The sequence below is a fragment of the Ambystoma mexicanum genome, chromosome 3q (assembly GCF_040938575.1).
Source record: "Ambystoma mexicanum isolate Mex_15411 chromosome 3q, UKY_AmexF1_1, whole genome shotgun sequence".
NCBI classification, from domain to species: Eukaryota; Metazoa; Chordata; class Amphibia; order Caudata; family Ambystomatidae; genus Ambystoma; species Ambystoma mexicanum.
The window spans coordinates 126,717,051-126,737,901 of record NC_090926.1 but is presented as its reverse complement, the minus strand read 5'-3'; the positions used below and the strand labels follow the sequence as shown (position 1 = coordinate 126,737,901).

The 20,851-nt window shown below is 48.0% G+C and overlaps 1 protein-coding gene across 1 annotated transcript in view; it reads right to left on the bottom strand.

Moving 5' to 3' along the window:
• LOC138582209 (pleckstrin homology domain-containing family A member 3-like) overlaps nt 1-20,851 on the bottom strand; it is a 274,067-nt gene that overhangs the window by 247,801 nt on the left and 5,415 nt on the right. Inside the window, exon 2 of the mRNA XM_069653285.1 lies at nt 7,478-7,594. Coding sequence (XP_069509386.1) covers nt 7,478-7,594 — 117 coding nt within the window. The remainder of the gene's footprint in view (nt 1-7,477; nt 7,595-20,851) is intronic.

Here is a 20,851-nt window from a genome sequence, read left to right as displayed (position 1 = left end):
TTGAAGATTTTACTTTTGGACACGCCCCCACCCACTTAATCCTATGGGCAAGTCGCACCCGGAGATTATTCTAATACAAGGCAGATGAAAACATTTCAGGTACAGGTACACCGGGCAGTTTTCATTCACACTAATACACTGCCGTTTTTGTATGCTTCCCCCTAGGGTACTTCCACCTGCTCTGAGGAAGACTATATTGTTTGGCATACCCGCATTATGTCACTTTCATGCTACAGTGGATTGCAATACTGTCATTTTCTGTTTCATTTAATCTTTTTCTAGACGTGAATGTATATATTTTTTTTTTGCCTTGGAGTGTACCGAACGTGATATCCTTGTAGATACATGCCACTTATGAATTAAGTTCATATTGAATCTTTAAGCATTTTAATACAGCGTGGACAATATATAGATTTGTTATTTATGATGAATACTTTGACATGCATGACTAATTCACAAGTAGTATACACTCCCAGACCACTGTCCGCCCAGACCTTACCGACATCCCTGGAGTCCCTGTATGGTTTGTGGATGGTTCAGCCCACAGACGGGTAGAAGAAGGTTCCTTGGTCTCGGCCTATGCTGTTGTGGCCTGGGAAGCAAAAACCAACATCTTCTCTGTAATTGAAGCATCACCCATTGTACCCCCTTGCAACAAACCGGTTGGGGGTGTCTGTACTTCTGCTCCCTATATGGCGGAAGAGAGGCACAGAGGACCCAGGCCAAGATTCTCTGATACGGTAGCAATGGGCGAGCAATCAAGGCCTAGCTTCTCAGGAGGTGATGCGGGCTGGTTCGTAAGTACAGTGTAGTCCCCAAGCCCCCACAAAGGAATGTCCACTCACTGTATTGGTTAGAACACAGTCTTTATATAATCAATAGTCAAGGTTATGTACACTTCTCACAATAACTCACTTTGTACTCCGGAAAATCAACAATGACACATATATACAATTCTAAAGTGGTACCACCCTTTGTACTAGATCCTAATAAAGTGCAACAATTAAACCGTAACAATGGCACGCAGATCCATAGAGTGAAACCAGCAATAGAAAGAGGAGAGAAAATAAGATGGTTGAGCAATAGGCAGAATACTGGCCCCTACCACTAGGCACAGTTCTGGGTAACCTGTAAGACAAAGATATAGCGCACGCCCAGTCCATATATTGCTCGGCAAGTCTTATTCCCTCCTACAATGTTTTTACCCCCCCAATGTACCTGGTGGAGTTTAGTTCCTTGAAGAGGCGTCGACAAACGTCGAGGAACTCGCTGTTCGGTGATGGGGAAATCGACGGCCCTTCTTGAATGCCTTCCCTTTCAAGCGGGAGGCACGGGGCGTCGAACGTCCGTCGACGAACAAGGTAGATCGGTGTCGATGAGGCGGCAGCTTCGTCCGAGCGGTGCTCGTCGGCGTCCTGCAGGGCAGAGGCGTGCGGGGCACCTCGGTGACAATAGTTCTGGACCGCAAAGATTGTGGAGACGGAGGCCCAGCAAGGGCGTTGAGTCTTTCGAGTCTTTGTGATCTTCGGGTGGCGGGAAACCCACCGGCAGGTTTCTCTTCGGCGCGTCGGTCGTCCTCGACTTTCTCCGGCAGGATAAGTGGTCGACGATGCGGGCGAGAGAGTCCTTCGATTGAATGTTCTTAGGCAAAGGAGCGGACGGCTCCGGTCGTCGGCGGCACGGCGTCAAGTGGTTCCCACGGCTGGGCAACACAACTTCGACGGGCCTCCAGCGGTTACACAAACCTGCAAACCCTGGTCGACGGCAATAGACTTCGACGACGTTGATGTCCGGGTGCTTCACTTCGATCTCCTCGGCGGTCCCATCTCGGGTCGACAGCCTTTCGAGGGTCTGTCTTCCAGGGCGCTTCGGCGAAGATGGAGCGGTGCTCGATGGTCCCTCGGAGCACGGGAAGAGGGGGCCTTACCAGGTCCTCTCTCGGGTCAGCCCTCGACGAAATCGACAGCCTTCGGATCGGTCGAAGCAAATGCTTCTGAACGTTCTTGCACGTTCCTGAACACCTGGCTGCTTCTGAACCAATGGTTGCGTCTCAACCAATGGTTCCTTCTGAACACTTTTCCAGTGGTGAGAGGTCCCCAGATATACTATCCTGTCTCTCATCCACACTGCTGGCACACACTCAGCAGCCAATCATATAGAATGGCATTCATGCAGTCAGCCAGCCAATCAGGCACACAGTGCATTCAGGCCACACTCCTCCCTTCCAGACACTCACAACAGGGAATGTGGATTGGGACAAATACCCAGCCATTCAACACTACACACTGCATTTAGGCCAGTTTCGGGCAGGGCTGTCTCAGTCTTTGTCTCTCATGCCAGAAACCAGACAACCACAACAAGGAGTGTATATTGGTCACACACTCCATTCACCCAGGTCCCACCCACAGGAGGTACCCACAACATACAGTCACTGGGAAGGCTCCAGTCAGTCTAGCTGGGCCTTCACAACACCATATATGGAACTTCCACCCAACAGCCAGTCAGGGGGAAGGGACAGAGTCAGGGCTTCCCAGGACTTTGGGAAAACGAGATAACAGGCAATAGAAAGCAAGAGGCCACAGGGGCCATCTTGTTTCCTATCAGGAATCAACAGATCCCAATGGCAGTGCCTGGGTATCCCAAAATGGAGGACACCCGAGCACCTGTCGAATTCAGCATGGAGCTGCCACCAGCCCATACCCTGCTCTGCGGGCCACCCACAGGTGCCCAAAAACATACACTAGGCGTACAGGGTTGTACCCCTACCCATGGGTGCCATAAGGGTATCCCATGGGTCTGTTCACCAAACCAAAAGAGAGAGCTGCACTGCCAGGAGTCCCACATGGACTCCAGGGCAGAAAACATGACAGAACACACGGTAAAAAGCAGTAAAGGACAAGGATTCAGAGGCGCTGTACCTCAGATGCATTTCCAGCATCACACCCCTGTGTTCTGCTCAGGTAGCCAAACTGATTTCCCTGACCAGTGCCTGCACCCTCATGACTGGGAAAGATATCGCAAATCTGAGTGATAGCCGGTATGCCCTCGGAGTCTGCCAAGATGTTGACATGATCTGTAAGAAAAGAGGATACCAGAGTTCAGCAGGGACCCCGATCCCTAATGCCGCTCATGTAGCTGCCATCCTGGATGCCCTGTTGCTGCCCCTGAAAGTATCAGTCATGCTCTGCAAGGCAGATGATACTGATGTGGCCCGGCAGGTAAAAGGAAATGATATGACAGACAAAGCAGCTAAACAGGCAGCACAGACAGTCCCTGGAATTCCTAGGAATGCCACACTAGTGTTCAGCGTCCCAACCCGTGCTAGACCCAAGGACAGATATGTGCCCACTGCTCCGCATATGCAGGCCAAACAAACCCTATGAGCAAGAGAAATGGAAAGAGAAGGGTTGTACTCAGGATTCAGAAAGGATTTGGTAGAGTGTAGATGGGAAACCAGTTGCCCCAACATTTGTTCAGTAATACTTGATCCGCCTTGCACACAACACTGCACACATAGCAGGGGATGCCATGATCAGTTATATCAAAATCACATGGTTTGCTTGATGGGAGAAAACAGCAAAGAGATTTGTTCAGCAGTGCCACATTAGTCAGCTACACAACGTAGGAAAAGCAGTTAGGGTAGCCCGAGGTTCTTCCCATGTTCCTGCACCAGCACCATTTTTCTAAATTCAACTTAACTTTTTCCAGATGCCAGCAGTGGACAAGTATAGGTACATCCTGGTGGTTGACGACATGTACAGTGGGTACATCAAAGCATTTCCCTGCATTCATGATGATACCATCACTGTAGCAGGAACACTTCTACAAGACATTTGTCCTAGATGGGGGCTGGTTTCTGTTATCTCTAGCAATAGTACACTTGAACAACCAGGTGATGACAACAATGTGTGAGGCCCTAGTGTATGTCCCCTACCGGCCAGAGAGTTCTGGAAAAAGAGGGAGAAACGATGGGGGATCTGAAGGGAAAGCTAGCAAAGAGTTGTGCCCAGACAGGTCTCAATTGGCCAGATGCACTGGCCCTTAACTCGATATACATGAAAGGAATGCCCAGTCGATTTGCAGGTCTCTCGCCCTTTGAAATCATTTTGGTCAGACCCATGTCTCACCCAGCTGCAGCACAGCCCACAGTCAATCTGGGATTGCTGGCTCTGACTGATGAAACGGTTCTTGCTCATTTTAAACACTGGACCTTGATCATGAGGAAATTACATTCACAGGTCGGTGAGGGTTAGCCTGTCCCAGGTCAGAAGAAGGAATTGCATGACGTCCAGAAAGGAGATCAGGCGTACTTGAAAGGCTTCACTCGCGACTCCTGCCCGAAACCCAGCTGGAAAGGACATTTCACTGACAACAGACACTGCTATCAAAGTACTGGGCGGTAAGACTTGGGTACATGCATCACATGCTAAAAAGGTAAAGCCTGCCCCAGAGCCTGAACTTGAGCCAGTTCAACTGCCTACTCGGCTGTTTGGTCCCCGTGTACTGCTGCACACAGCCCTGAAGCTTCAGGGTCTGGATCACCACAAACCCAAATACAACCACTGGTCACAATAAAGGCATTGTTCCGGAGACCCTGGCCCTGCTCTGAAAGATTAAACTGTGCCTTGAACCTGAATCATCCCGACACTCAAACCGGCTCTCAAAATTGAACTGTGACCCTGCGCTGCTTGCTCTGAAAACTGGACTTTGCTCTGAACTTGAAATTGTGCTCAATCCACAGCTGAATCTACACTGAACCTGAATGCTGCTTTGACTGTACCTGCTCTGAAAGTGAAAATTGTTCTTGGAAACTGAATTGTACCCTACACCTGCCCTTGTCCTGAAAGGAATTGCTCTGAATCTAAAACTGCCCTGAAAATGAAGAATCTTGAACTTGATATTGTTCTCTGAAAACAACTGGTTCCTTGAAACGGATTTGCTCATGGAACTTGAACTACTGAATTAATGAATAGTAGGAAGAATAAACAAGAAATGGTACACTGTCAAGAGAGATTTGTGCTACCACACCTCTGGAAGAAGCACCGCTGCACCAGTTATATTGTGGAATTGAGAGTGCCAGAGCACCACTGCCAGCAAAGGGGGAAGAATGTCTGCTCAACACCCAGGTTTGTTCGCCCTGGGCCTGATCCCGACGTTGAAGGCATCCGCCAGCTACCAAGAGAACACCTTTGTGCACATTCGTCACCTCACAGCACAAGAACTGAACCAAATCAACTGCTGGGTCTCCGCGAACATGCCGACTCACCACAAAGAATTATTCCAGTTCCAGGCAGAGCCTGCCAATGTGTCGCTGCTCATGCAAACTTCCAGTGAACCTCTGCCTGCCCGCCAAGACACTGCTGTCATGAAAGTGAGGCACCTCAACTCATTCCCAGTAGGTTTCCAACAGCAAGGAGAAGAAGGTGCCAAGAACATTGGCACCACCAGGCAGTGCAACTCCACTGTGCGCTGTTTCAGGACTACTCTATGATCCTCCAGTGACTACAAGGAAGGAGGATTACCGGGAATTGCGGTTCCATGGCGGACTGTCAGAGAAATGCACTCCTGATGATAGTCCAACTGTCACCAGAAACCCCTTGTACTCGCCTTGCAAGTTAGTCTGCTCTCCATCAGCAACCACCAACAGCACCAGGCCTGTGGACCTCCTGCTACTGACTGTACTGCATCATCTGGGGACTGCCTGTGCCTAGATGCCAGATATTCGGTACTTAGCTAGCCCAAGGTGGTCTATACTGGGTTATGTGGCAATGCCACCTACGCGCAATTACCCAAAATCTGTACTTGTTGGGGTGATCAAGGACTCTAAATGTAGTGGAAATCAGAATAGTAGTGCCTTACAGAAAAGCTCTCTTAAAGGACACTCCATGTTTATGAGGTTAGAATGCTTTGAATGATAGCATGAACTACTTAACAAGCATTTTAAGTATATTTTACTAAAAACCTAGACTCGAATCAGACCAGGCGTCAAAATATGCCCAAAAGTAGGATCTTGTGAGGTCAGGCATTTTGTAATGTGGGCAGCCATTTTGGGTTTTGAGACAGGGTCAGGCACTTTGAAATGAATACTGAAGCATAGTGAATTTCTGTAGAACCATGCTGAAACAAAGAAAGATTTACCTCATGAGAGTTCAATGAGAGTTCAATATCCAAGGCCATGATTTCTAGACTCTCTCCAATTGTCACGCACCAGCAGTGGCGTCTTTGGCAGCAGTGGAAGAATCAGCACAGAACGGGTTGATGTGCGGGATTTAACCCTTGAAGCTATGGTGACAGACTAGTCCTCATTCAAGATGGCCATCCAACGTCACTAAAACATACCACGCGTAACACGTAGTGCGTTGTATCCGTCTTCCTTCCGGTATCCGCTGCTGCTTTCTGCATTTTCCAGCCTTCCTGCGTTTGCGACATCTTCTGTTCCTGCCTCCCCTCCTTGCCCAATACTTCAGAGCCTGCTCCTTTGCCTATTCTCTGTTCTCCGCTCAGCCCACTTTTCCATGGCCTGTCACGTAGCTTTGCACCAACGCTGTGCCGGAGTGTATTCTCCTACGTTTCTGGCTTGCCGTTTTCATTCCGTCTCCAGATTCTTCCTCTGCGCTACTAGTAAGTAGTCACTCTTTCCTGTACGCCTGTACACCCTTGCTCCGTCTGTGATCTTTCTGTCTCTTGTTCTACTGTGGCATCAGTATAAACCATTTTTTTTACAATTGATTAAACTCAACGGTGTATACACAGGTGTTTACTTTGTTTAAGTTTTGATTTAACAAACACATGGAATGTGTGTCACTTTTCCTGTGAATGTATCATTTTTCTTTTGAATTAAAACCCAGCTGAATATATTTGTGACCACTTCCCCCCATCTATTTTGTTTAAACTTACCACAACCAGTGGTCTCTGTATGGTTACCAAGCGCAGCCTGTGTAGATGGTAATCCTCAACAACTTCAGTATCATACAATCAAAATGGGGAGGGAGAATGAGGAAGGTAGCAGAGCGACTACATTGAGAAAAGTGTGAGAGATTTGGGTACACAGATGGAAAAGCGGCAGAGATTTTTGACACTCAAAGAATAAGCAATGTATGTAACCAACAAGAGAGGGATACAGTAAACTAAAAGAAAATGCGTTACTACAGCATAAGAGACTGCGGGACACAAAAAGATTAGTGCATCAGAGACCCAGATCCTCAAATCTACCATTTGTATTGCATAGATGGCGAATCAGAAATAAAGTTTAGGCAGACGTTGCAATAGTTTCTGCCCAGATGGCCTGCGTCGATATATTCAGAGGAAATCAACTCAAAATCATTTTTGTGGTCACTGGAGACAGAAAAAAAAATGTGTTCTTAATCAGATCTGCAAACACTGCTCTGCAAAGTTTACTCCTAACGTGAGCACAAAATCACCAGCTCAAGAGGCTCCACACACACACACGCGACTGTTTTGGGGTAGTTTAACTGACCTTTAATCTCGCAGACTGCCATCTTGATGCTGCCCTTGCTGCCTTTACCCACATCTTCTTGCGAATCATAGTAGGACAGGATACCACTATCCAGTACAAAGTAGCGGTGCTGCCAACCTAATTCGGGAAACAAGTAAATTCATAGTAAACACTACTGGATGAAGCTTTGCATAATTCATAGCATAGGGTATCAGTGGAACTTCAAATTACATTTACATTGTGGCCACCACTGCTTGCTTAGAGACGTGAACGGGTTACACCCCCAACTCTTCTATGCTGCGATACAAAACTAAAACTTGAATAGGGTAATCAGATGTGGACCCTCTTGCTTGCTGCGCCTTGGGGCAGCTGTATGTCACAGAGGACATTCAATGATACAAAAGCGTGTCTGGCAGTTGCATTAATTCTCTCGATTAGGAAAATGGCTTGGCATTACACGCTGGAGTGCCCTTATGAGTGAGATCAGACTGGTAGGGCAAATCAAAATTAATGCTCTCCTCTGCTATGGCACATTGGACTGAAACGTTCTCAGGGTCTTTATGTGTGGGTTACAGACAAGAGACCAAGCTATGGAGCCGGGGGATACAGAACGCCGGAAGAGCCAGCTGTCTGTAACACGACTGCTCACAAGAGATTTGCTTGACAGCTCTGTCTTCACTGACATTAAGGGTGGAATAAGACTGGTACGCAAAATGATATTCTGTTGTCAAATAGCAAAGAGTGCTAAAACGTGACAGTGGTCCCCTAAGGATGTTATCACTGTGAGGGCTATTCAAAGGCGAAGAGTGGAATTATCAGATGCTGACCTATCAGAGGAGCGAAACGCATTGACTCTTGCTTATATTTCACACCAGCAATTGAGGGGACCAAGATGTAGCAGGAATGTGTGGAAGGTCGCAACTCAAATTAATTCAGGACATACGATGGCCAAAACATCTCTGCCCAGGAATTTTCTGGCAGAATTTCTCCCAATGAGTAAAGCTCCGGGTATGGACCACTTAGTCCCAGAGAGCAGATTTTATTTATTTATGTGTCTTGGTTGAAACAAAAACCTTCGCAATACAAATTAATTACCAATAAAAGAATCCAATTTCAAGAGTTAAATATTACATTAGCATTAATGGATATGAAATCCATCACATTTCTAACAAATGCTTTAATCCTTGTTCTCACACAAACAATGAATGACACTGGATTGCCATTCAAATTTCTGCACCAAAATTGGTCAGTTTGCAAAAATCCTCAGTAACTTACAAATGTGTCCAAAATTGACAAGTGGCAGATGGTTTTAGGGTTTCCATACTCCTTGAATTTGTACATAGCACCTAGCAAGTCAATTCTCACCCTAAAACCTCTTTAACGTTTAAGCGATTAAGCGATTAAAACAGATTATGTCTCAGACGCCTCTTGGCTGTGATGGGAAATGAACTGAAGATATTCGGAGGGGTCGTCAACGTTGGAAAACCTTTATATATTCCACAGTCAATACTAAAGTCTCTAAATCCTTTAAAGTACTCATCCAGTCACACCATTGGGTTTTCCTTTTTGCTTCCTTAACTAAAACAGGTTTAGGAATAATCCAGTCAGATTTAATGTTAATCTCGGTCTAGAAAGCTTCACTTTCTCACTCAAATAAACTGAACCATGTTATTGCCCAACTTGCTCGATCTGAATGGAGAACGCAGCAGTTGTCACGGGAAGCATACCTAATTGTTTTCTTACCTTTAATAGAAGGCTTCTAGTGAAATGAGACAACCTTCAGTCCTTACCTGTATAGACAGACAATAGGGTAAATCTAATGCCACAAGCCACAGTTTTGCTTCTAGCTTGGTAAATCTGCCGTATGGACGCCCAGGCAGTATTTCAACCCATTCAGTATAGAAGAAATCACCTTTTGCGTGTACGTTTTTGTAAAGGAGAACAGCGGAAAACTATCATCAAAGCTTTGCAGCAAACACAGGGCTACCCAGGCCTTTGCACATTTCTTCCTGCAGCAGTTGACTGTGCCCAATTTAAAGCTTAAATGTATCCCCAAGTAACACAGTTTACAAAATGAACTGAGTGGGCACCAACCTTCCAGTCAAATTTACGATAACATTTCCCTGTTCAAAACAATTTTAGTTTGAATGTGGGGACCTCAAGAGCCAAAGCAGAAAAAGAATATGCCACTGCAGTAAGACAAAACTGCAATTCAATGGGGTAGTATCAAAAAGAGCTCCGTTATCAGCTTAGGTCAGGTGTCTAATGTGGCACCCACACAGATTTGGAGGGTAATAACGGACACAACCAAAGACAATGTGGCAATAAATAAAGAATGTCATCAATGTCAGGAATCTCGCAGGAGAATTACAGAAAAGTGAAGGACCATCCTTTATTGGTGATTCAGAGTACAAGTGAGAAAGGGTCCCCAGGTAAGCCAGTCCAAGAGCCAAGACCCAAATCCACAGGTGCATCCATCCGTCTTACGCTTCACTTGATATGGTCTCCAAGAATGCATCATTCGTTCTACATTTCACCATTCATGCCATCGCACACCATTTATGGTGACACACAGCCAAAAATCACATCTCCACAATTCTCCCCAAAGTGGCCACCTCAACTGTAGATAGGAGTACATGCCCACACATACACTTGTCTCCACGCATGCGAGACACACGGATGCCTTTTCAAACCACACACAAATACAGTATCCCTAAAGCGTTCAAAATGAAGATTTGATGAGCTGGAGCAAGAAAAACAGCTCTTGGGCGTCAGCCATCACCCAGTAAGCAGGAGCGCTGAGGAACTAGGAGCAAGGACACAGCACACTGCAAATGTAACTTTCACATGATACGTAAACTTTAACTTTCTGACCACTATCCATGAGCCAATGTTTAAATGTGTACTAGATGCATTCAAATTCTTCTTGCTTTCAAGCAAAACAGGCTCTCCTGGGCTAAATGCAGGGGCTAAATAGCTCCCAACAATCTCAAACCTCGACACATCCCCCTGCCCCACATACACACGCACGCCACCCAAAATCCATAGTGATTACTAAAACTGGGATACAAATAGTTGGTGGGAGACTGACTTGCAGAACTCAATCAACAACAAAATGTATGAAATGTGTGGTAGATGGCAAAGAGAAACAGTAGGTGGCCCTTGTATGCAATTAATAAATATATGCTAGATGACAAAAAGGAACCAGCAAAGGTGACACGCTGCATCACACACAGTTTACTCCATACTGCGCCAGTACATGGGAGCCAGAAGAAGCCTACAGGAGCACATGGTCTAAATCTCAAGGAGTCCTAAACGTGATGAAATACAGGACGCAACCGCCCTCAGGCAAGCCTGGCATTGCTATGACTCCAGGGCAACCCATAACTCACCAGCCTATTTAGCACAACATCTCATTGCCCCAACAAGATGGGCCACTACCACACCAGCATTACATGCACAAAGCAGGTCAACCACTCCACACAAGAACATGGTGGCCACTATTAAACAGGTGTGCACGCACCAGCACATATACTAGCCAGAAGGGCCAGTAGCCACAATAGCATAAACAAATTATACGAGAACTTATGCAGCCACACCATAACCAGCACACTTGGGTCCAAAACTATGAGAACTACTCGTGCTGGCACTATAATTGATTCCCAAACAATTATTGAGAATATTTAAAATGCAAAAAAAATCAAGACATTGCACTCCTGGCTCAATCCAATCTTTAATCCTATAATATTAAGCAACTAAAACCCTTAAATTATAGATACAATGGTACATTAGCACAATCACGCATTACAGCGTGTGACAATGCTGCATTCTGCGTTTAATTCATGCTGTGATATAACATGTACAAGTGCGTCCACAAAGAGTGCAAACAATAATACTCAACTGACAAAAGTTCTTGTTCACAAGTAACAGAAGAACATTTTTTGAGTAATTAGTGGTTCGAAAATATTTTATTAGTTCAAATAAATAGATCTTTGTCTACAACAGCCAACATGTGCTTCGATCTTTGGGGTCTTTCTGAAGACTAGGATAGACAATTGTGGTGCAAACCATAAGTAAAATTAATAATATAGTTGCATTCAACTTGCAGATTATCAATAACAGTATTGTGTATACAGTTATTGATTACTGTGGAAGATTGGACAGTAAGAGAAGCAATTAAGGGAAAGGTAAAGAGAAAAAAGGGAAGAAAGGACAATAGTTATGTGTGTCTTTGGATCATGAGAGATTTAGTCAAAATCAATTGACATAACTAAAGAGTTTGTTCTTTCTTCCCTTTCTCTCTTTCCTTCTTCGTTTTACCTTCCATGAATTACCTTACTAATATACTCGAGCGCGACTAGATCGTGATATACTGCCTCAAACCAATGCTCCATAAAATATAGATACTGGTTTAGATTCCAAGATCTCCAACTGGATCACCAGACCAGAAGTACAGGAGAATATAGACTTCCAACCGCCATGTGTGCTAACATGTGTAACAGAACTAGACCAATCGTAAAACAAATACAGTTATTGAAATAGTAGGTGTGTGCAAAAAGAGCACCAAGTTACTTCTTGCTCGCCTGGAGCAAGCACATTTCCATTTCCAGCATTAACGTCAGGAGGCCTGGATCAAATTACACGATTGACGCGCTGGACGTGCATTCCTGGATCATGGCCTTGGTCTTACACCAGCCTCTGTGTCATTGCGCTTGTAGCTTCACTTTAACCGCGACTACATGAGGTGCTCTTGGATGGGAGGTTAGGTTGCTCCGCCACATTGGGCCATGGGATAAAGGTCCACATCAGAGCAGGAAACCCCAGCAGGGCACTGCCGGCAGCAGGTATCCGCACAGTGATCCCCATGCCACTGTCACCCTCAAGTTCCTTGATGCATCCTGGTTCGATCACCGCAGCATATGCCAGTAGGTCTTTTCCTCACCTTGCAGTCCACCCTCATGGTAACACTAGCTGTAGGATTCACGGCGGCATGTGAACTCTCGTTACATGTTACCACTGTCGAGGTCACAGTTTTCATACGTCATGCAGGCCGTGTATTGCCATGGGGCTACAGGGCACTTCCCCCACATAATTCAGCAGTGATGTCATCATTCTCCAAGTGGTCGTCTTGGTGTGTGGAAGTAAAGGCCCATATCTTTTGCCATTCGCAACTTCTCTGCATGGGTGGGTGCCAGGCTTCCGCTATGCTCTTCTGCCAGGCAGAACTGTCGTTATCCAATGAAGGCAACCAAAGTACCCCCGTGGATAATACAGTTCACTTTCAGACTCGTAGCCGCTGAACAGTAGACCGTAGTTAGTGAAACCTCACCCTCCCCAAGAGCGCGGTCTGCAGTACAGAAAAACACCCGACAGACCAGAGGCTTGGGTGAAAAAGTCAGGAGCAGCAACAGAGCTAAGGGAAAGAAGACAGAGATCACAATTCAATGAACATCTGTTATAACCACAAGTCCCCGTCGCACCTCCCTCAGCAACCCCACTCTTACCTGCTGTGATTAGTGTGAAGGCAAAGAACCTACGTTACGTGAAGAAGTGATGAAGTAAACAGTTGATACTGTTCAGCTTGATTCCACCCGAACGGCACGAGGGTGCAACTAATGTCCAAGAAAACACAGTCCAAAAAGGCAACAGCAGAGCGTCCCAAAGAATATCCCTTCCAAATCAGCAAAGCGTCCCAAAGTGAATATGCACAGTAAATCCCTCCAAAAGCAGCAGAGTGTTCCAAAGTAAATATCATCAAGCAGCAAAGAATCCCCAAGCAATTCCACCTAGACGAAGGAAGTACCCATGACTCAGTAATGACCCAAAACACATCCGGGGTCATGTAGGACGTAGGGTGTCCCGTGCTAGTGTAAGTCGGAGTCAAGGGAATCGTGTTTGCAGTCTGCAGCCAATACAGCAATACTGTATTCCGCGAAGAGAGCCCAGTTCAACACACGGTGGTTGCACACAAAATCACACAGTGGTGTGCGCCAGCACGCAGCGGTCGGGCTGGAAGCAGGATAGCGAGTCCGGAGAACGCGATATCCGATGAGGGGCAAAACAGGAGCAGAGTCTGGTAGCAAGCCAGTGGTCCGGTAACAGGAGATGAAGCAGAAGGGGGGGTGGGGGTGAGGAGCCAAGCATCGGGACACAGTAGCAGGACAATCCGAAGTACGTAGCCAGAAGACGATCCAGAAATCTGAAAACCAGGAGCTCAAGAAATATCAGGAAGCGCGACGCAACACGAGGGTAAGTTTCCGATGGTTAAGGAGCACCAGGGCAGCGTTTCGCTACTGTTCATATAGTTGTACAACTGGGAACTCGAGGGGAACGTTGCATGCGAGTCACATGACCGCCCTGCACTCGGGGAAGCCGGGAAATGCAGTTTTTCTTGCATTGGCGTTGCGATAGACGCCACAGCAGTCTCCAAGTCCTCCGAAAAGCAAAGCGGAGTGCAGGTGAAAACGACTCGGGTCATGACAAGAACACAGTCGGGGGGTGAGGGGGGACTCCTCCCGATACATTGACAGCAAGACACAGGCTCCAAGCCTGCCACTCCACACACCTGCCTACAAGGACAGCACTGGGCAGCCACCTACCTTGCCCAGACAACCATTGCCCTGCTCTGAGGACAGCCTCCAGCCACCCCGAACCTCACACCGCCGCTGGGCCCAGTATCTGCTGCTACACTATAGTACGCCATCATCTGCTGGCAGGCAAGGATGCTCTCTCTCCGAGGGGCAATGGGTCACAGTCTCGATGTTAGGCTGCTGACCCCCACCCCCTCACAACCGTAGTTCGAAACTTGTCACTTAGGTGGTTATCAATGAAGCAGGTCATCAAAATCAGGAATCACGCAGGAGACATCCGGGTAAGTGAAGGACCATCCTTTATTGTTGATGCGGAAAAGGGGTCCTGGGGTGAGCCAGTTCAAGAAACAGGACCCACTGGTGCATCCATCTATCTTCGGTCTCACTTCCAACCGTCACTTCAAGAATCCTCACTCATACATCATTCATGTCATCACAAACCAGGTACAGTGATACGTAGTAATACGCCAGGACCATTGACAACATTAAGAACTATACATGTACAGGTTTAACAATAGTGACCTCAGCACACATAGCTGTTTAAGCCTCTAAACGTTTTTATTGTATCCAGAAGTTCACTACCATTGTTCAGTCATACTTTCATGTGTCCTGATGCAAAAATCGATTGGGAAATCATGTGACCTAGAGACATCACAAATGTCTACTATTCTTGAATATCAATGAGAGGGCGTACATCATCCAACAGGATGGGGAAACACATGTACCACCCAAGACTGTATAAATCAAGACAAAGAAGAATTCGATTGGGTGCGGTTTTGCTTCTTCAACTCCACTGCTAGGATAGTTGCTATGTTTATTCATAAGGTAAGAGGAGCCCACAGAACTTTTTTCAGACTTCTTGAAGTCAGCTGAAGAGCACTCTCGTCTGGCCCCACAAGGAAAATATTTGAACATTACAATGGGGGCTAGAAGTTAGCATTCTAGCCCTAACCGGGTGAATGCTTAGAGTGAGCAAGTACAGGTCACACTACAAGGCGGTTTTTCAAGTCTTGGACTTGAACTTGGAAAAACAATGAATTCTACGAGTGGTAGCCTAGGTATATGTAGAGACGTACTCTCGCGAGAGCAGGAAACTCTTGCAAGAGCCGAGAGGAGGAGTCAGACGGCATCGCTCTTGACAAGCATTCATGGCACGGGCTAGCAACGGATATACTGCAGCCCCAGCGCTCTGCAAAGAAGGCAAGCCCCTCCATCCCCACTTGCCATCCACCCCATCATACACCCTAATGCACACCTGTTGTGTGCCACCACCTGCCATGACCCACAGTGAGCTAACTGTGCTGTCCTAAATACAAGTTGGCAATAAAAGCCACATTCATTCCAGCTAGTGTCCGAGTAATTATTGTCGGGCCACAACATAGCTGGCGACTAGGACTCGAGACAAGCCATGGAAGACAAAATGCAAGGCGCCACTCTACCCCCAGCATTCCTCCAGTACTCAGGTAGACCAGCCATACCGTGGCCATAGTGGGAACCCATGGAAGGGCAGAGAATCTTTGAGGGACTTAAACCCACAGCAGGGGAAGGTGACAATGTCTACAAAGAGGTGGCGAGGAGAATCGTGAAAAGGTTTTCATCCAGCAAGAATTTGGTCCTTCACAGAATAAGGTTCTACAGTAAGAAGAGCCTGCTGAGACACTGGACGATTACGTCACTAAACTGAGCCGAATGTTACAGATGTGCCAGCACCAGCCACCTCGCAAATAACAGAGTATCCGGCTAGGAACAAAGTGTTCTAAGTGTCTAAGATTTGGACACGTGGCCATCGCCTGCACGTGGAGAGGCAGGAAGATGACGACATCTATACACAACAGCCAGAATGGAGGAGTTGTAGAGGAAGAGGGTTGTCCCAAGGATCAACAGCATCACAGCCCGCACAGAGAAGCCCCACAAGTCGACGGCAACAAGACAAGAGTAATGGCAGACTCTGGGTCAGACCTGGCCGTCCTACCCCTTGCCACATACAAAGCAATGGTGGGGGAGGACCAAGGGGGCACGACCAAGCACAGGCCAATCGTCTTTGGCAGAGTCACAGTGGACTTGTTAGGATACATACTAAGCACAGTCGAATTCAAAGGCAGGAAAACCAAGACGAAAGTATCTTTTTCGGAAAGAGGAGCAGCAGTCCTGGGTTGGGACGACCAAGCAAAATTGCAAATATGTCCCAATGCCACCATGGACGGTTAAGAACTATCGATCGCTTCAGACGTGATGCCTGTATCCAGTGAGGAGTTTCGGGACTTGTTCTCCGATGAACCAGGAAGAATAAAAAACTATGTGCACAGAATAAAATTGAAACAAGGTGCCTTCCCAGTCAACCAAAGTGAGGCCAGTTCCCACAACTGCAAGAGGGCATTACAGGAGCAGCTGGACAAAATGCTCAAAGACGGAACAATTGAAATAGTAGAGTCATCCGAGTGGCTGAGCCTGGTGGCCATGATCAAGAAACAGCACTCCAGCGACGTACGCATATGCATAGACCTCTGCAGTCTGAACCTCAAAGTGGTAACTGAGGGCTACCCACTTCCAAGCATAAATGAGTTAATCCTTCTCATGAAAAAGGCCAACGTTTTTTCGAAACTTGATAGGAGGGATGCATTTGATTTTTAAGTGTTTTTATTGGCATTTGCAAACATATACATAGCAGTAGAGCACAAAGTGTGCTTTATATTATTGACCATGTGTCGTGTCTGCCAAAAGAACAGCAAATAACAGACTAACAAACAAAATTAACAGTAGTAACAACTTGACTGTGCACTCCCATGGAATCGTGGCGTGGTTTTTATTCTGCGTGTTTGGCCCAGGGCCGGAGCCACCCCTCTTCGTGGCCGTTTCAGGGCACGGCACTTGGAACGCACTCGGGCTCATCAGTCTGATCATGGCATTTTACCTGAAGTTTGTGTCCTGTTGGGCTGTTCAGGGGGGTTTGAAGTCGGTCGAGAAGATCATGTCCCTCATGAGGGCTTTCCAGGACTCCAGTGTTGAGCTCACGTCGTCCCCGCCTCTGGCGTTTCCCTCTTCCCAGGCCCTGGTTTCGGCCATGGTTCATCTTTCCATTTCCCTGATCCAAGGGCCGTATCTGGGGCCTGCGGGCGATTTCCAAGCCATCGCTATTGTTCTTTTCACAAGAATGGATGCAATGTCCATGAGCTTCACTAGATGTTTGCCAAGTCTCGGGTGGGTGCCCAGAAGACACTCCTTGGGTGTCCATTCATACCTTTCCAGTCCAGCTCTCCTGCAGGTTCGCTCGGCAGCCAGCCAGAGCTTCTGGGACCTGGGGCAAGCCCAGAACATGTGGATCAAGTCAGCTTGTTCGGAGGAGCACCATGGGCATGTCGAGTGGATTTTGTTGTTGAAGGTGGCTATCCTGTGCGGGGTCATGTAGGTCCTGTAGAGGACGTTCAGCTGGATCATCCTAAACCTGGCGTTCCGTGACACCTCCTTCGGGTACAACAGGGCTCTTGGCCATTCCTCTTCCGTGATTTCAATCCCCAAGTCGGTCTCCCACTTCTCCTTCAGGCGCGCTCTTCTGGGGTTAATTCGGTCGTTTATCTGGGCGTAGAGCCTCGATGTCGGCTTCCAGCCGTCGCTCAAGTTGTACATCTCCTGAACAAGGGGGTGGGTCTCTGGTTCCTCAGGCCATGTGTTCCATTTGGTCTTGGCTACGTGCCTCACCCTCTGGTAAAATAAGAATTGTCCCGAAGAGAGTCCGTCCTTTAGTTGCAGCGAATCAAAGTCCCTAATGGCTCCTTCGTCAAACATGTCTCCCCATGTGTAGAGGCCACAAGCCTCCCAGTTCCTCATTACTGGAAGGTCGATGGGGGTCCTGCACACGTCTGTCAGCATGGGGATTTCAGGCATGTACGGGTGATGGAGGCCTAGTAGTGTTCTAACCCTGTTCCAGACCCGCCTCCCCAAGGTTACTATCATGGGCGGGTCAGGAGGGCCCATCTGCGAGCCCCATATTATCTCCTTAGGGTGCGTAGGCCCAGTCAGTTGGCGAAGGAGGCCAGTCTCAGCGGAGGGTTCATCTGAGAGACACTTTGTTACGTGTGTTAGTTGTGATGCGAGATAGTATCTCTGGAAGTCGGGTAGTTGGATGCCGCCCTCAGTGTGGGGGAGCGTGAGGATGTTCAGGGCGAGCCTGTGTCTGGACTGACCCCAAAGAAAGTCCCTGACCAGAGATTCCAGTTTCCTGAAGAAAGGCGGGGGGGATGTAGTGAGTGATGCTGGTGAAATAGTAGAGTAATCTTGGGAGTATAATCATTTTGGAGATTGCAGCTCTACCCATCATTGAGAGGGGGAGCTTTGACCAGAATTTAATGGACCTTCGAACCCCGCACATTGCCGCTTCGGTGTTGTGCTCGTGGGTGGAGGCTGGCGTGTGCATGATGGTTAAACCCAAGTAGCGGAAGGCCTCCGGCTGCCACTGGATCCCCATTCCGGGTAGTTCCTCTGTGTCCATTCCTCTGAGTCCCGCAAGGCGGAAGAAGCATGATTTCTGTCTACTGAATTTTATCCCCGAGTATTTGGCGAAATTATCGAGGACGTCCAGTGCTGTGGGAGCAGTTTCTCGGGGGTTCCTGAGGTATAGAAGGACATCGTCAGCATATAAGGAAATTATGTTGTATGTTCCGCCAATGCTGATACCAGAGTCGAACAATTGCTTCCTGAAATAGATTGCCACTGGTTCCAGGCCCAGGATGTACAACATCGGCGATAGAGGGCACCCTTGCCTGGTTCCTCTTTGGATGGGCCATGCGCTTGATACCATGCCACCAGTCTTCACCCGGGCCACCGGGTTATTATAGAGTATCTCGACCCATCGGATGAAGTGTTCCCCTAGGCCAAAATCTCTCAGGGTCAGGATCAGCCATTCCCAATATATCGAATCGAAAGCTTTTACAGCGTCGAGCGAGAGTACCGCTAGGTCCTCCTCGCTCTCTGCTGTTTGTGCCACAACATGTTGGAGCCTCCTCAGGTTGGCGGTGGTGTTGCGTCCTGGGACGAAGCCGTTCTGGTCTTCATGTATTAGGGACCCTATCACCCTAGAGAGCCTCTTGGCTAGTATGGTTGTGAGGATTTTGCCATCATAGTTCAGCATAGCCAGGGGGCGGTACGAGTCGCACTCATCAGGTGGTTTGCCCGGCTTGAGCATTGGTATTATGAGAGTCTCTCTCATACTGCTCGGCAAGGTTCCAGTCTCATAAGCCTCCAAATAGACTTCATGTAATATCGGGGTTAGGGTCTCCTCGTAAGCCTTATAGAATTCTGGAGTGAGGCCGTCCGTCCCGGGTGTCTTGCCGGTGGAGAGGGACCTGATCGCTTCCGATATGTCTTCTGATGTGATAGCCTCCTCCAGCCTGGCGCGGTGTTCTTGGCTCAGCTTGGGTAGTCCGATTTCATCCAGGGTGTCTCTTATGTCTTCCTCAGGGATTCTCTCGTTGTGGGCGTAGAGTTTGGAGTAATAGCCTGAGAAGACTTCATTTATTGCTAGTTGCGTCCTCTGTGTTGTACCTCCCTCGTCTTTGATCTCTTTAAGGGCCTGCCTTGGGTTCTCCCTCTTACATAACCAGGCAAGTATCCTGCCGGGCTTGTCCACTTCCTTGTGTGCCCTCAGGGTCCGTGTGGAGAAGTCGAACTTGGACAGCCTCTCCCAGGCTGTCCTGCATTCTTCCCTGATGTCCTTCAGTTTGGCTTCCCTGGCAGCGGTCGGAGGCGAAGCATCTTCCAGTTGCCTGATCTCATCCTCCTTGTCCTCCAGCTCCTTCCTCAGCTGCCTCCTGATGCCACCGGCCTCACTATTATCTCACCCCTCGTTACCACCTTCATGGCTTCCCAGAATGTGCTCCACTTCTGGACCGATCCTTTGTTGATCTGTACGTACTCGTCTAGTTTCTCTCTTAGGGTTTCCTTAAATGCAGGGTCCGTTAAGGTTTCAGTTGGCATGCGCCACATTGGGATAGGGGGTCGCGGGCCTCTCAGGTGAAGCTGTATCAGGAGAGGAGAATGGTCCGAAATCGATCTTCCCAGGTAGTTCGCCGACACAACCAGCGGTATCAGTGCGTTATCGACGAAAAGGTGGTCTATCCTGGTGTGTAAGTCGTGGGGGGCTGAGTAGAATGAGTAGGCCCTGTCGATAGGATGCAGGTCTCGCCAGGCGTCAACCAGGAACAAGTCCGCGACCGCAGTGCGGAGAGCGCGGGAGGCAGGGCCGTTGGGGGTACGCGGCGTTAAAGATCTGTCTGTGTCTTCGTTCATCACGCAGTTAAAGTCTCCCCCCCACAAGAGGGCGTCCTCCCTATGGGGTGCAATTTTGGCGCATATCTGCCTGAGGTGGGAGGGTATGCCATGTTGCGGGAAGTATGAGTTGACTATGCATAGCCGGGAGTTTTCAAGCATGCCCCAGATCATCACATACCTGCCCTCTTCGTCCGTCTCCATCCCCATCTGGTGAAAGGGTGTGTCAGGGCTCACCCACGTGTATACGCCGCGTGCGTACTTCGAGTAAGAGGAGCCGCTGCCCTGGCCGCCCCAGTAGTCTGCCAATTTGTTCGCGGTATCGGATGTGAGGTGCGTTTCCTGCAAGAGGGCAAACAATATCTTCTTCCTCTTCAAGTAGGAGTGTATTCGATTTCTCCGCAGGTAGGATCCCATCCCTCTGACGTTCCATGTAATTATTCTGAAGCGTGTTGCCATTGCTTGGTTTTGGTCATGGATGGGAGAGGCTCTCCGCCCATTTCCTGAGCTGGGCATCCACTGCTAGGTGTCATGCTTCGATTTG